We start from the raw sequence: 14,270 nt of genomic DNA on the forward strand, positions 1-14,270 counted from the left end.
CGGGAGCCGCGAGGAGGCAAGGCCTTCCGGGGGCCGCTGACGCTGGGCGCTGATTGGGCCGCGTTCGCCGCGGCGGCGGCGGCGGCGAACCCGAGAACCAATGATCAGCCCGCAGGCGAGGCCTATCCAATGGGAGCGGGACGGAGGCGGGCCCGGCGCCGTCCGGTGCGGAGCCGCGGTTGCCTGGCTCAGGGTCTGGATGTGTCTGCTGCTGGGGGCCGCGGGCGTCGGGAAGACGCTGCTGGTGAAACGCCTGCAGAATATCCTTCCGCGCCGTGGGGGTGGGCGGGGGCTTCGCGTAGCCCGGAGCCGGGACTCCGCCCTGCGCCGCGACTCTGCCCTGCGCCGCCCTCTCCTTGACCACACGCACAGCTGAGCTCCCGCGACTGTAAGGGCGACCTGGGGGAGCCCCCGCCTACGCTGCCCACGGTAGGTGTCGGCCGCCGCAGGAGTCACCTTTGCGACTGACGAAGCCCACCGGCCCCGCAGAGTGAAGTCGCGGTCGGTGTTGGCGACAGCCTTCGGGATTCCCCACTCGACGAGCGGAGCCTGTCGGGGCCCTCCTTGGGGCGGGCACGTTTCCTCCCCCCTCCGGAGGGACCACTGTCGCCATCGCCACCTGCGCGGACCCCCCTTGTGGGCTCTGGGTCCTCAGAAGTGCCTTCTCCCAGTTTGGTGGCTGGCTCTGCCTCGAGCCTGCGGGTAACGCTGGCGCACTGCTATCGGGGTTTCACGCAGGACGGCGCCTGCATTACTGTGTGTGATGGTTTTCCCTACAGGTGGGTACCAACCTTACTGACATCGTGGCCCAGAGAAAGATTACCATCCGGGAGCTTGGGGGGTGCATGGGCCCCATCTGGTCCAGTTACTACGGAAACTGCCATTCATTGCTGGTGGGTCAGCATGCTTTAAACTTCTTTAGAGCCCTCCGGTCCCTGACCCCACTTGGCATGGAATAGGATTTGGGTTCTCAGGCGGCTGTGCTAGTCAAGGAAGCAGGGCACCAATCTTCTCTCTGGTGTTTGTGCCCCAAAACTGACATTAGAGCACAGGATGGGCTTGCTGAGGCCGAGTCTATTCTCTTTTCTGTCCCTGGCTGTGTTCTACATTTACATCTGATTTCTACACTTCTCTGGTTGGTCCCATCCTGACAAGGCCTGTGCCCTAAATTCCAGGATAGGGAACTGATGACCCCATCAATACAGATTTCCATGTAGACAAAACCAGAAATGAATGACATCCAGTTATCTGTCTTACAGCTCATTTTCCTCTGCTTCTGCCTATTCCCAAAGCCCTCTGTTTAAAAGCCACTGTGGTGGATGGGATGTGGCACAGTGGTAGAGCACTTGCCTAGTACAGTTGAGGCCCTGGGACCAATCCCCAGTACTGGGGAGAAAAGTGGTGGTGCGCTATGTATGCCTGTAATTCCCAGATGAGGAGGTGTGGCCACAAATGTCTTCAAAGCAGGGTGTGACTGATGCTTTTCATCTTCCCCAGTTCATGATGGATGCTTCCAACCCCACCCAACTCTCTGCATCCTGTGTACAGCTCTTGGGTCTCCTTTCTTCAGAACAACTTGCAGAAGCATCAGTCCTGATACTCTTCAATAAGATGTACGGGTTTACTTGCTGAGAGGGAACATGGTGCGGGTCCTATGGAGGAGCTGCCTTAGTGCATGTTTGTTGGTGAAGAGGTGCACCTGGGGGACAGGCAGGTTTTTGGCAGCCATCATTCTAACAAGGCAATTCTTTAACTACAGCGACCTTCCCTGTTACATGACCATTGAGGAGATTAAGTCATTAATCAGGCTCCCAGACATCATTGCTTGTGCCAAGCAGAACATTACCACGTTGGAAATCAGCGCCCGGAAAGGCACTGGGTTGGCCAAGGTGTTGCACTGGCTCCAGGATGAGCACCGAAGCAGCCGGTGACCACAGGGTGGAGAACTGTGCCGGAGGCAGAGGATGGCATTGTTGGGCCTCCACTGGAATGTTCTTATGGGTTCAACAAGGAGCCTCGCACGATAGGGCTCTGTGTGGAGATGCAGCAGTGGGTCAGCTGAGGCACACGAAACTAGAAGCTCTTGACGACTGGAAGAAAAGACTGTGTCCACGGCTGGGAGAAGAGGACTGCCCTGCTGCTGTCCTGGATGGTGCTGTGACACATTTTCCTGCCACCAGGAAATCTGCTTGCCCCAGGGTATTTGGACTGCATAGTGCCACTGAGACCTAGACTCTTGTCTGCAGTAGAAGCTCCAGGCTTCTAGTTTCTCACCCCCGACCCTGTCCCTTAAGACCTCATGGCATGGTGGATGAAGTGAGCCCAAGTCAGAAACGAGCTTGGTTCACTTGTTCAGCAAGTGGCTATTGCTCTGAGGTGCCCAGAGCATGCATAGGTTCTTTCCTATGCAGGAGGCAAGGAGGGGATGGAGGCCTGGGGTCTTGGTGTCCTGCCGGGGCCTGTCACCTCAGCCAAGCCAGCTTGTGGGAGAATGCTTACTGTGCTGATTGGTGTGTCCGTGTGTTCTGAGGCTTCTTAAAACAAATGACTACCAACTAGGGGAGCTTAAGCCATAGAAATTTGTTCTCACAGTTCGGAGGCCACAAGTCCAAAGTAAAGGTGTCAACTGGGTTGGTTCCTTCTGAAGTGCTGAGGGCAGTGTCCATTCCTTTCCTCTTTTCTCTAGTACTGCTGCAGTCCTTGGCCTTCTGTGGGTTGGTTGTGGACTCCCCCTCTGTCTTCCTCTCCTGGGTCAGTGTTCTCTCTTCTTTACGATGTCTGTAATTGGAAATCTGGGATGATACGTAAGCCACCTGCAAAGAACCTTTTTCCAAATAAGGTCATGTTTGCTTGTTCTGGGTCTATGGCCTGGCCATACCTTTGGGGTCAACCACTCTACCTACAATAATTGAATAAAACTCATTCTGAGTGAGGTTGTGAGTTTTATAAAAATGGCTCTGTCTGCTAATTCTTCAAGCCCCTGTAGCCACAGAAGGAACCCAGGGACCTGCTGTCTCCTCCTTGGTAAAGCCATGGGAACAGATGGGGGCCTCAGCCTCTGCACAATTCCAGTTGTTCACTCTGTTGGAGAGAGATCATTATTCAAATGAAGGGCTATGAGCCAGGTATGGTAATCTCAGTGACTCAGAAGGCAGAGGCAAGAGGATCACAAATTTGAGACCAACCTCACAACTTGGTGAGATCTGGTCCTTAAAGTATTCAGGGCCATACTTTGGGTTTTCATGCTGTGGGCCATGATGGCAGGTCCTGGCAGAAGATAGCTACATTTTCATCTGCCATGTGACACTTCCCAGAGGACCTCACCATACTGAGCTGGTGCCAGTATCGTGCCCTTAAAATCTCCAGTTTTATGAATGAACCTCTTCTTAAGTAGTCTGCCTGAGGTATTTCCTTATAGCATCAAAAACTAATGGAGTCCAAGTTGGGCTCTCAGAGGTCCCTCAGGTTCACAGGACTTAGGCAAAGCCTAGTTAAAATCACCAAGTATTAGAGGAATCGCTTCAAAGTGAAATTTGTCCGTTCTTTAGCCGAGGGTGTGAGGATCCCCGATGTGGTGGGAGCACTAGTGGTGAGTTCTGGCCTCCCCCAGGCAGCCCCTGTAGCCAGAGGCCCCTCAGTCCTTCCAGACCCTCACGGTACCAACCCATAGCTCTCACTTAGGCTCAACATGGGTTTTGCAGCAGCATTTCAGAAATAGGCTGGGGCCAGGAGGTCGGCCAAGGAGCTCATGAATAGTCCCCACAGGACCTGTGTGCTCTGACAGCTAATGGTCTAGCATAGGGGGACTGTCACCTTGGCCAGTAATCAACCAGCCCACCTGTTGGTAGAGGGCAGTGAAACTGCGGCCACTCTACATCCCCCCACCAGTATAAGAATCTTCTGAGCAGATGAGCGTGGCCTGAGTTGTGAGGTATCACTGAAAAGAAGTAGGGCTTTTGCCTCATTTCTGCCATAGAGCATGAGAATGTGGGCCAGAGAGGCCAGGTTGCTACCTGTTACTCAGATGGGTCGTGTGAAGCCTCCAGGTCACCAAGCTTGAAGCTCCTGCTTCATATCTTGCTCACGTTGTCATATCATCTTAAATGCTTCTTTAAAGGTGTGGTGTTTCTTAAATGTGTGGTGATGCACGCCTGCAGTCCCAGCTACTTGGGAGGGTGAGGTAGGGGATAGCAGGTTTGAGGCCAGCCTGGGCAACTTAGCAAAGCCCTATGTCAGAATTCTCAAAAGGGCTGAGGGTGTATCTCTGGTGGAGCACCTCTGGTTTTAATCTGTAGTCCCTTAAGTCAGAGGATGCTCCTTTGGCTGGGCAGGAGGGCCATCGCTGAAGAGCTCCTCAGGCAGAAGAGGCGTCCTGTGTTTCAGCAGCCTGTGCTCCTGGCTAGTGCTGAGTTTCAGGCTGGCCAAGTGTGGGGAGCCACTCCAAATGCACGCCAAATTAAGTCCATGGGGATAGGAAAGATCACAGCAGTCTGGCGGGGTAGTGCCATGACTGGGGATTCGGTCTTTTCCCTGGCTCAGATAATAAAGTGTGGCCCCGGGAGTGGCCCTGGGAGTAGGCGGCACCCAGAGGGATTGAGCTACACTCACCAGTTCCCTTGGAATCCTGGCCCTTGCCTCATTTGAATGGCTTCTTCCCAATAAAAGGGTTCAGTAAGTGCTCGTTCTACTTGCTCTGGCACACTCTCGCTCTCCCCCGCCCCCGCCCTCTCTGTCTTTCCACGGACCCCTAAGGTCAGAGGAGCTGTCACAGGACCCAAAGAAAAAAGTATTTCTGTCTCTGTGGTTATGTGGTGCAGCCCAGTTCCCCTGGAGCGACCTGAGTGTGCAGTTGTGAAACGCCACAGCAGAGCCCCACTCCACAGGGCCTAGCACTGCAGCAGTCATTGTTAGGGTCAGAATTGATTTCGTGGATGCTGTAGCAGAGCCAGGGCAGGTTACTTAGAGGCATTGCCAGCTTGGAAGGAGCCTGTACTCCCCACTCTCCTGCTTTTTCCTGTCAAAGGGCAACAATGCAGGCGCTGAGGCCACAGTTCATCATCATGGTGGGTCGGAGGTGTGTCCTTGAAACCTGATGGAGGTGCTGGTTGCTCTCTATTAAGAATGAGCCACCCAGGGCTGGGGATGTGGCTCAAGTGGTAGCGCGCTCACCTGGCATGCATGTGGCGCTGGGTTCGACCTTCAGCACCACATACCAATAAAGATGTGTCCGCCGAAAACTAAAAAATAAATATTAAAAAATTCTCTCTAAAAAAGAAATGAGCCACCCACTGTTTAGCTCACAGAGGGTGACAGTGAACTGCTGAATGTGGGGGGTCCCACCAGGTCCTTTGAGGGGCCCATTGTAGCTTTGTGGGCCTCGGCCCCAGGTGTGTGCCAGCACCTCCTCCAGAGCTGGCTAAAGAGATTACTGCCTACCCTCCTGTGCACGCAAAGCCTCCAGGAAGCAGGCAGGCGTGGTGGCACATCCCCTTAACCCCAGCTGTTGTGGAGGCTAGACAGGATGATTGCAGCCCTAGAGTTCCAGACCACTTGGAACAACAAAGCAGGTTTCTGTCTCAAAAACATAAAGGAAAAATGACTGGCCCCACCCCCAGAACTTGTCACTCGGGGCTGGGATGTGCCCACGTGTGAGCAATTTCTAGCCAGTTCCCCACAGCTGCTGCTCCTACTGGCTCTGCACTCCTGGCAGCCCCTGTTTTGCTTTTTCCTGCCACTGCTTTGGCTGGCCAGTACCTCTTGGACCTGCCAAGTCCCACTGGCCTCCTACAATCACTCCGGGTCCAGCTCTGAAGCCCCACCCTCCACGTTTTCCTTAACTTGAGACCTCCCAGGCAGGCACGCCCTCATCTCCACTCAAAGGCCAGTGTGAGAAGCCCAGGTGAGCCAGGGCTTCAGGCCTCAGTGCTGACAAGTAGCGTGGACGGGGAACCTTCCTTTCCTACCTCTCACAGATTCCTGGGGATGGTACTACAGAGCAGAAGAGACTCAGGGCATGGGGACCAAACCTGGACTTGTGGGTCAGGCTGCTTTTGGCAGTGAACTTCCTTCTCCCACCCAGCACATACCCCTGCCCTGGGGATTGAGCCCCAGCCCAGCCCTTTTACAAAAACATTAAGACAGGGCTGGGGATATAGCTCAGTTGATAGAATGCTTGCCTCACATGCACAAGGCCCTGGGTTCAATCCCCAGCACCACAGACACAGAAATCAAATCAAATCAAAACAAAACAAAAAAAAAACCATTAAGACAGGGTCTTGGGGCTGGGGTTGTGGCTTAGTGGTAGAGTGCTTGCCTAGCATGTGTGAAGCACTAGGTTTGAGCCTCAACACCACATAAAAAATAAATAAAATTAAGATATTGTGTCCATCTACAACTAAAAAAAAAACAAAACAAAACAAAAAAAAAACCACCACAGGGTCTGGCTAAGTTGCCAAGGCTGGCCTCAAACTTGTATCCTCCTGCCATGGTGTCAAACTGATACATGCTCCTCTACAGACCTTGGAAATGAAAGAGGTGTCTGTGAACAGTGGCCAGATTTACAAAACCATTAGCTCCCAAAGTTGTTCACTGGGGTGTCCTGTGAGGTGGGTGAGGATGGAGAGGGTTCACCCTAGCTGTTCTTCATAGGAAGGGTTCTTGCCCTGGGGCTTGAGGGTCTCTGGTCTCAAGCTGTTCTGGGTCCAGGCACCTCGAGTGTCACAGCAGTGCACATTCCAATGGCTCAAGCTGCCCCCCAACCATTGAGGACCGCCCACAAAGGACAGCTGTGGGTCCTCAGTACTCAGCAAAGGACGGCATGACTGCTGGACGCAGCATTGACTTCAAGACCTTTCTGACAGAATTGACTGCTGGAGGAAATCAGTGTGGAGAACACAGCCCCACGTGAGTTTTTAAACAGGGTACTGAACCAAACTCAGGTTTTCCCTTCACACAGAGAGACCAACCCAACCTGTGGGAGTAGGTGGCCTCAGAAGCTCCTCTCTGACCTTCACCTCTTCAGTGGAACATCTGCCCTGGACTGAGGTATGTCCAGCCCTCGCTCCCCAGAGATGCTGGGAGAGAAGGGCAAGTTGGAAAAGGAAGGTGGTGAGATGAGCTCCCTGAGCTGTGCAGTCTGAGCCGTGCTTCCTGGACGACCACGGCCGCCCCTCTGGTGTCTGCTTTTGTCCCCTACCCAGGCTTTGCACACATTTAGTTCAGGGGACTCCTCTCTGCCAGGGTTAAGGACACGAATTCAGACTTGGCTGCATCTGGCCGTGGCTGGGAGACCCCACACAGCCCCTCCACAGGCACGGGAACAGAAGTGCACCTCTTGGATGCCAGGAGGGAGGGGCCAGCAGAGAGGAGGGTTCAAGCATCACCTAAGACCCAGAACCAGAACAGCTGTGATTTTGTCCTGTACTAGAGGAAGCCCCAAAGGGGACTGCCCCAAAGCCTCCCAAGATGGCACTAGTTGAGAAGCCAAAGCAGCACTGAACACCAGGGTTATCTGTCCAAAGCACATTTGGCAGAACTCAGTGCTGCAGCTCATCCTGGAGATAGCAAGAAAAGGGGTCCTCTGCCTGTGTCTGCAGCCAGGGGAGGTTCAAGGTGCTCCAACTTTCAGCGAGGACACAGCGAGGGGCTGGGAGACCCCATACGTACCCTGCATTTCCCACTCCCTCCAGACCCTGGATTTCCACGTGGACACCGTGGGGCAACCAACAAGCCAGTACAAACAGCCCCAAGGGATGCTGCACAGGGCACGGTGGCACACCTGTGATCCCAGAGACTCGGGAACTTAGGCAGGAGGATCTCAAGTTCAGGGCTGGCTTGGGCAACTGAGACCATGTCTTAAAATAAAACTTTTCTTTTTTTTTTTTTAAAGGCCTGGGGATACAGCTCAGTGGTAGAGAATCCCTAGGTTCAATCCCAGTACCGTCCCCCAAAAGTGGCAATGCCACCACCAGGCTGCCAGCAGGAGTACTCAGGCAAAGACCAGGCCCCAGGGCTGATACAGGCAAGCAGTGCCAACTGCTGCACAGAAAGCAAGGAGAGCAGAAAATCCGCCAGACACCGGGCAGAGAGCCAGCCCCCAGACAGCCTGGCCCAGGTGTGGGGAGCAAGATTCTGTTAAGGTCTCTGAGAGGAAGGCTTAAGGAAGCAGAGAGGAGATAGAGTGCCTAATCCAAGACAGTGGCTACAGAGGGCCCATCACATACATTAGGCGGAAGGTCACACTGCTTCCCGTAGACTCGGAAGCCTGTGTCTTCAACAGGACTGTGCCTGGCACTAGCGTCCTGATGCAAACTAGGAAATCCGGTGGCAAACAGTCTGACTTGTGCTTCTCTGGACTGCCCCAGGCCATCAGTGCTGCCAGATGTGCCTCCAAACAGAGCCACCCACTCCTAATCACCCTTACATGGTAAGGGGACACCAGTGAGTTGTCACAAGGTGGCAAAAACACTCAAGAAGGCAATAGCCCAATTTCCAAGAAAATAAAACTTTAATACAAATAAACTTCATTCTGGAAAATGCAAGCCGGGGAAGGGCAACACATAACCAAACCCCTTCTCAAGTTCTCCTTGGCCAACACAGTCTCTGCTGAGCTCTCCGAACCACTTCTCCAGGGGCAGACAGGGAGGTGTGCAGCTGGGAAGACTGCTCACTTCCCAGCAGGGTGCCACAAGGTGCTAGGAAGGAACCCAGGGCCTCACATATGCTAGGCAAGCACTCTGTCTCTGAGCCACACCCTCAGTCCAGACTTGGGTTTTAAGTCTCTCCCAATACACACCATCTGTAGCTGACAGCAGGTGTTCCCTCCTTGGATGCCAGCAGGAGATTCAAACCTGGCAAGATCCTGCTCCACATGGGAGCTCTCACCAGTCCTGCTCTCTAATCAGAGTCTGGGCCCTCTCTCGAGGCCAACCCCATTTCCCAAAGACCTATTATGTGGCTCAGAAACCTGTTCCCACTCTCCTGGCACATGGACAGTCATCTGTCTCCAAACCATAGCTGAGCTGGGGCTCCCCCGCCTCTGTGAGGAGCATTAAGTGGGCTGGGGTCCTGATCCCTACAGACCCTGTAAGGTGGTCTAGGCGCTGCCCGTCAGCCCTGCCCCAGGGTCTGCCTGCTACTTGCTCAGGCTGGCCCCTGCCTGTGTTGTGCTGATGAATCCACCAGAGCCTCTTAAATTCTGAGCTGACCTGAATCAGCAGTTTCAATGAGTAACAGGTGTTTAGAGGCAGGTCATGGGATTGGGCCCACGCTCAAGTGGCCCTAGGTCATCTCAGTCTGGACTCTTGTATTTCAGAATGAAGCTAGGCTCAGGAGCACAATGAGACCTGGCTCACTGGCTGGGTCTCAACCAGGTATCAGCACCAAACTAGGGGTCAATCCTGTGATCACCCCACTGGTGGTCAATACCGAAAGGACAGTCCTTAGGGGGAAGAACAAGAAAAGACCTAGAGACTCTCCTGCAAGGCCAGCCGGCGTGCAGGCCTGTCCAGAGAAATCCGTCTGTGTGGCCTGCCTCTGCCTAGGTGCAGCACCCGCAAGGCAGCTTTCAGGGTCCACACAGGCTCTGGATCTCTCCATCATGGCTGTGCCCCAAGTGTCCTCTGGGTGTGGCTAGGCAGCTTTGGAGGCAATGTGCTCTGCTTTTGCTGCTGCTGCTTCAGAGCTCTGTAGGCCTGCACAGCCCGATCCCGCTCCTCCTGCATGATTCGTTGCCGGGCCAGCGAGATGGTCAGGGGCTGGGACACATTGCTGGGGATCAAAAGCTTCCTCAGCATCAGTGACTTCTGGCAAGGCTGAGGAAGAGAAGGAAGGCTGAGGTGCAGGCTCAGGAGATGGCAAAGGCCACACCTGGTCCAACAGCTCCAAACCCGGTGTAGAGTCCTGAATGAGGCCCCCCATCAGCCAGCACCCACAGGTCCTGGCTCTCATTCCCGGGAAGCCCTCAGGGAAATCCAGCAACTCCTCCTCTCCGTGTACCTGGTCCCCCATACCTGGTCTCTGGTTTCACTCCTCCTGGGCTTGGCGGTCAGCTCTGGGGGCTGCAAGACGACCTCTCCAAACTTTACCGTATCTGGAGAAGCAGAGTGGACAGAGGCCTGCTGCCCACACAACCACCACAGCCTTTGTGCGCTGCCCTATCCTACAGGCCAGGACACAGAACATGGGCTTGTTCACTGGCCCGCTCCCTGGCTGTGAACCCCGCAGGAGAGCATGGGCCCACCAAGAGGGCTGGTGCAAAGAGCAGGCCCAGGCTCAGCCCTGTTGGGAGCACCGTGGACATGGCCACTTGGGAAGCAATACCTTGCAGCAGCTCCTGCTCCAGCCTATCTGCTGCCCTTGCCTCCTTCTTCTGCCGGGCTTTGTCCAGTCGTCGTCTCTGGAAACTGGGAAGAAAGCAGGATGCTGCAGAGTTCCTAACCTCTCAGTCCGCCTGAGAATACAGAGGGCAGCCTGTCCTTGAGGGGGGTGCCTGGTGGCAGAGGTGAGACCTAACCCCAGATGGCCACTCCTCACTCCCATTCCCCTCCTCGCCTCCAATCCACAGTCACCACCAGAGCCTGTTTTGCACCCACCAGGCCTCTCAGGGATTTCAACAGTGGTTCTCAGCCACAAGGAATCTTGACCATGTCTGCAGACATTATGGATTGTCATATTGTTTGGGGCTGGGAGCAGGGACACTGCTGAACACCCTACAATGCATAGGACAGCAGCTCTGAAGAGAACCATGCTGCCCTGAGTGTCAGCTATGCTGTTAGGTCCAAAAGACAGGAAAGTGGCAACACCAGACAAAGCACCTCATCGTGACCCTGAATTTATGGCTTCAGAACAGTTGTGTAGATCACTGAAGCTTCAGGCTATATCTGGGCTGTTTCTGTGATATAATTTTTTTTTGGCTAAAGTGACTACAAGAATCATGAGAATTCAGAAGCAGAAAAACTCTACAAAACCAGAAACAATCTAACTACCCTTTGTAGCTTTTGGAGAAGAATCAAAAAGATGTGACTTGCTGGATATGGTGGTGCACACGCGGCTGCAGTCCCAGCTACTCAGAAGGCGAGGCAGGAGGAGCCCTTGGGCTCACAAGTTTAAGACCAGCCAAAAACAAAGGTGGTCCTCCTCGTACCAGCAAAGAGGGAAAACAGGCAGCTGCAGAAATATTTTCTTAACTTCAACAAAAGCTGGAGTTGGTTCATCTGGAAAAGCTATGGAGACACCTCTCAAAGACACTTGCCTGCTCACAGCAGGCAGGCATGGGGTGGGAGAGCTGGCCCTGGACCTAGCCTGGCTATTGGACCCCTCTGATGCTTTTTCAGAGAAAGGTAAAGATAAAGCAAAGATCTTAGAGTCCAGAGTCCTCTCCCCCAGGTTAAGAAATTGCTATGACCAGGGCTTTAACTCCTGCAATCATGGTCAGGTGGGCAGGGGCTGACCTTGGCAATGAAGTGCTGTCACTGCAGAACAATTGTTGGAACCCATAGCCCCGCCTCCCTGGTGCCTCCAGGTGACCCTGACCCCACCATCCCTCAACTCACGATTTCTTCCGATCAGACTTCTCCTTCTTGGAAGCCACCTGCACTTCTGGATGACGGCTGGCCTGATTCTTACTGAGGAACATCACATGCTGGGCCTCCTGCTCCATGCGCTGGATATAAGCCCCATCAGACTCCCCCTTCCTCTGCTTGAACTTGGGGACAACAATGTCTGGTTCCGTTCCCCTTGCTTCCTTCTCTAAAGTCCTCCTGAAGGCCACCTGAGCTGAGGACAAAGGGAGACACCAGAGGAGCATGGCATGAGGGTCAGGAGGCCCAGGCTCACTTCATCTTCCAAGGTCACAGGAAGGGAAAACAGCCAGAAGACCTAAAATGCCAGCTTGGCCATCCCTGGGTCCTAAATGCAACCCCACAGCCTGCTGGTACAGGTCAGACCCCACCACAGCACAGGTGAAGAAAGTCAGAGACAACTTCTACATCCACTCAGAGCCGTCTGGTTGAAGGAGCCACCCTGAAACAAGTCCAGGAGAGCTATGTGCAGGGATGCAGAGACATACATACAATCCTTTGTAAATGAGTGTGGGCCATAAAATGTACAGCATGAAGGCAAAGATGTGTGGATAGATGGATATACGTTTCCAGGGCTTATACAGAAAATGAACAGTGGTTCCCTTCAAGGGGAGCCAAGGCCACACTTCACTCAAACCTCTTGCAGAGCTGTTTGACTTTACTGTGTGGTGTGAGTGTGCATATATATTATGTGCATAACAAGAAACTTGTACGTGAATATTTGCTTTCACAGCACAGGGTCTTACACATGCTCAGCAAATGTGCTATTAGTAACCTATAATACCAGCTTTAATTTATAAATTTATGCTTGTTTGTTGTGTGGTGCTGGGGATAAAACCCAGGGCCTTGTAATGTAATTGCATTGTTCTACCACTGAACTATATCTTAAATATATCCCCAGCCCTATTCCCTATTTTTTTTTTTTTAAAGACACATTTTGCTGTGTTGCTTGGGGTAGCTTCAAATCCATGATCCTTCTGTCTCAGCTTCCCGAATAGCTGGGATTACAGGTGTATACATTTGGCCTGAGTTTACATATTAAAAATAATCTAACAGCTAGGTGCAGTGTGCACACCTGTAATCCCAGCTACTGAAGAGGCTAAGGTAGAAGGATCACAAATTCAAGGCCTGCCTTGGTGACTTAGCAATATCATGTCTCAAACAAAATACAAAAAAGACTGGGGACATAGCTCAGTGGTAAGGTGCTTGCCTAGAATATGCAAGGTCCTGGATCAATGTAGTGCAGCACAGTTCAAAATGTGCCATCCTGGGCTGGGGATGTAGCTCAATGGTGGAGCACTTGCCTACCATGAGACCCTGGGGTGGTTCCCAGCACTACAAAAGCAACTGTCATCCTCCATTTGGGCCAGTATTTCCTCTACCTGCCCCCCTTTCCCAACTTTTTATTTGACCATCCTGTGGTGAAAAGTCCAAAGTTTACATACAAATTCTAAAACAGCACTATGTAAAATCAGTCCTGTGTCTGGGAAAACAAATGTGTATATACATAAGATACAGCCGGGCTCCTGTGCATTCCTGTAATCCCAGCTGCTGGAGAGCCTGAGACAGGAGGACCCCGAGTTTAAAGTCAGCCTCAGCAACTTAGCAAGGCCCTAAGCAACTGAGCGAGAACCTGTCTGTATATAAAATACAAAAAGGACTGGGAATGTGGCTCAGTGGTTGAGTGTCCCTGATTTCAACTCCCAGTACCAAAGAAAAGAAAGAAAAAAAGAAAATCTCACCGGTTATTGCAGTTTAAAACTCTGATAGATCTCCATCACTTTTAGGAAGAAAAATACCAACACTCCCTCCCATGGCTCTTTGAGGTTCCCTGAACCCGTCCCGGATCCTCTCAAGCTTCTTCTGGAGCCACACTACCACCAACACAGCTTTGGTTCCCGCAACACTGGCCTTTGCTCGGTCCTCCTGCCCAGGCCCTGCGCCCAGAGCACTGCGTCTGGGTGAATTTCCTGACTGCAAGGCTCACACCTAAGCTTGTGGCCACCCAGCAGGGGCCTGTGCATACCCTCCTTTCTCCTCTTCTTGCTGCTGAGAGGGTTCTTCATCTCCTGTCGGCTCCTCATAATCTCTCGGAGCCGGAAAGGGATTTCCTGTTCATCCTGGTTCTTGGGCTTGCAATTTACCACCTTCTCTCCTTTGCTGGGAAGGAGAATCCGGGGGTGAGACCCGCACCAAGAGCAGCCTAAGCAGAATCAAAGAAAGGGAGGCCGGGCCTGTGGAAGGAGTGGCCCGGCCACCGGGAGAGAGCCCACGCTCCCACCCCCGCCGAGGCTGTCCGGTGCGGAAGGCGCTGCGAGGGCCGGGAAGGCCCACAGCCGGCCTCGGAGCGGGAACGAGGCCCGTGCGAAGCCAGGCACTCACGCCCACTCAGCCGACCGACGTTCTCGGAGCCGAGCCAAGCCGGCACCAACGACCCCGGCCCGGCCGCCAGGGGGCGCGCGTGAAAGCTCGCTGACTGGGTCCCCTCCCGCGACTCGGCACCCACCCACGCTGCCCCGGCCGCAAGGCCGAGCGCTGCTGCTGCTGCCCGCGCCGCCGCGTCTGCGGCCGCCCTCGACCGCCAAACCTCGCCGACCCCGCTAAAGCCGCGGCTCGGCGTTCAGCTCCCTCCATCGCCGCTCCTGGCACTTAACCCGTGAAGCCACTTCCGCTCTCCTTACAGCCCCGCCT

General features: G+C 53.7%; 2 protein-coding genes across 4 annotated transcripts; one reads left to right on the forward strand and one right to left on the reverse strand.

Annotated features, from left to right (window-relative positions):
• Positions 1-121: 121 nt before the first annotated feature.
• Arl16 (ADP ribosylation factor like GTPase 16) lies at positions 122-2,933 on the forward strand. Of its 2 annotated transcripts, XM_046463361.2 has the most exons (5): positions 122-260; positions 371-429; positions 780-893; positions 1,498-1,613; positions 1,760-2,933. In XM_046463361.2, the coding sequence occupies exons 1-5, from the start codon at positions 200-202 to the stop codon at positions 1,929-1,931; spliced, it is 522 nt and encodes a 173-aa protein (XP_046319317.2). In that variant the 5' UTR covers positions 122-199; the 3' UTR covers positions 1,932-2,933. The 2 variants fall into 2 exon arrangements, 1 of the variants encoding a protein (XP_046319317.2); XR_009228519.1 differs by lacking the exon at positions 780-893 and having other exon boundaries at positions 142-779; positions 1,498-1,900.
• A 5,554-nt stretch (positions 2,934-8,487) lies between these two features.
• Ccdc137 (coiled-coil domain containing 137) lies at positions 8,488-14,263 on the reverse strand. Of its 2 annotated transcripts, none has more exons than XM_046463360.2 (6): positions 14,086-14,256; positions 13,606-13,739; positions 11,553-11,775; positions 10,321-10,403; positions 10,011-10,090; positions 8,488-9,812 (listed from the first exon to the last, which is right to left on the reverse strand). In XM_046463360.2, exons 1-6 carry the CDS (start codon positions 14,211-14,213, stop codon positions 9,597-9,599), a joined length of 864 nt encoding a protein of 287 aa, XP_046319316.1. In that variant the 5' UTR covers positions 14,214-14,256; the 3' UTR covers positions 8,488-9,596. The 2 variants fall into 2 exon arrangements, 1 of the variants encoding a protein (XP_046319316.1); XR_006855920.2 differs by having other exon boundaries at positions 9,744-9,812; positions 10,011-10,159; positions 10,321-10,450; positions 14,086-14,263.
• Between the last annotated feature and the right edge of the window lie 7 nt (positions 14,264-14,270).

The sequence above is a fragment of the Marmota monax genome, unplaced genomic scaffold, assembly GCF_021218885.2.
Source record: "Marmota monax isolate L192 unplaced genomic scaffold, Marmota_monax_Labrador192_F-V1.1 WCK01_AAM20220418_F8-fsc00220, whole genome shotgun sequence".
Lineage (NCBI taxonomy): Eukaryota > Metazoa > Chordata > Mammalia > Rodentia > Sciuridae > Marmota > Marmota monax.

Excerpts from the sequence above, each read along its gene's own strand:
- Arl16 (XM_046463361.2), top strand. The coding sequence starts at position 200 with ATGTGTCTGCTGCTGGGGGCCGCGGGCGTCGGGAAGACGCTGCTGGTG. Across the intron at positions 894-1,497 it reads GAAACTGCCATTCATTGCTG|TTCATGATGGATGCTTCCAA; the intron begins GTGGGTCAGCAT and ends CATCTTCCCCAG. Across the intron at positions 1,614-1,759 it reads CTGATACTCTTCAATAAGAT|CGACCTTCCCTGTTACATGA; the intron begins GTACGGGTTTAC and ends CTTTAACTACAG.
- Ccdc137 (XM_046463360.2), bottom strand. The coding sequence starts at position 14,213 with ATGGAGGGAGCTGAACGCCGAGCCGCGGCTTTAGCGGGGTCGGCGAGG. Across the intron at positions 13,740-14,085 it reads TTGCGGCCGGGGCAGCGTGG|CAAAGGAGAGAAGGTGGTAA; the intron begins GTGGGTGCCGAG and ends TCTCCTTCCCAG. Across the intron at positions 11,776-13,605 it reads CAAGAAGAGGAGAAAGGAGG|CTCAGGTGGCCTTCAGGAGG; the intron begins GTATGCACAGGC and ends CTTTGTCCTCAG.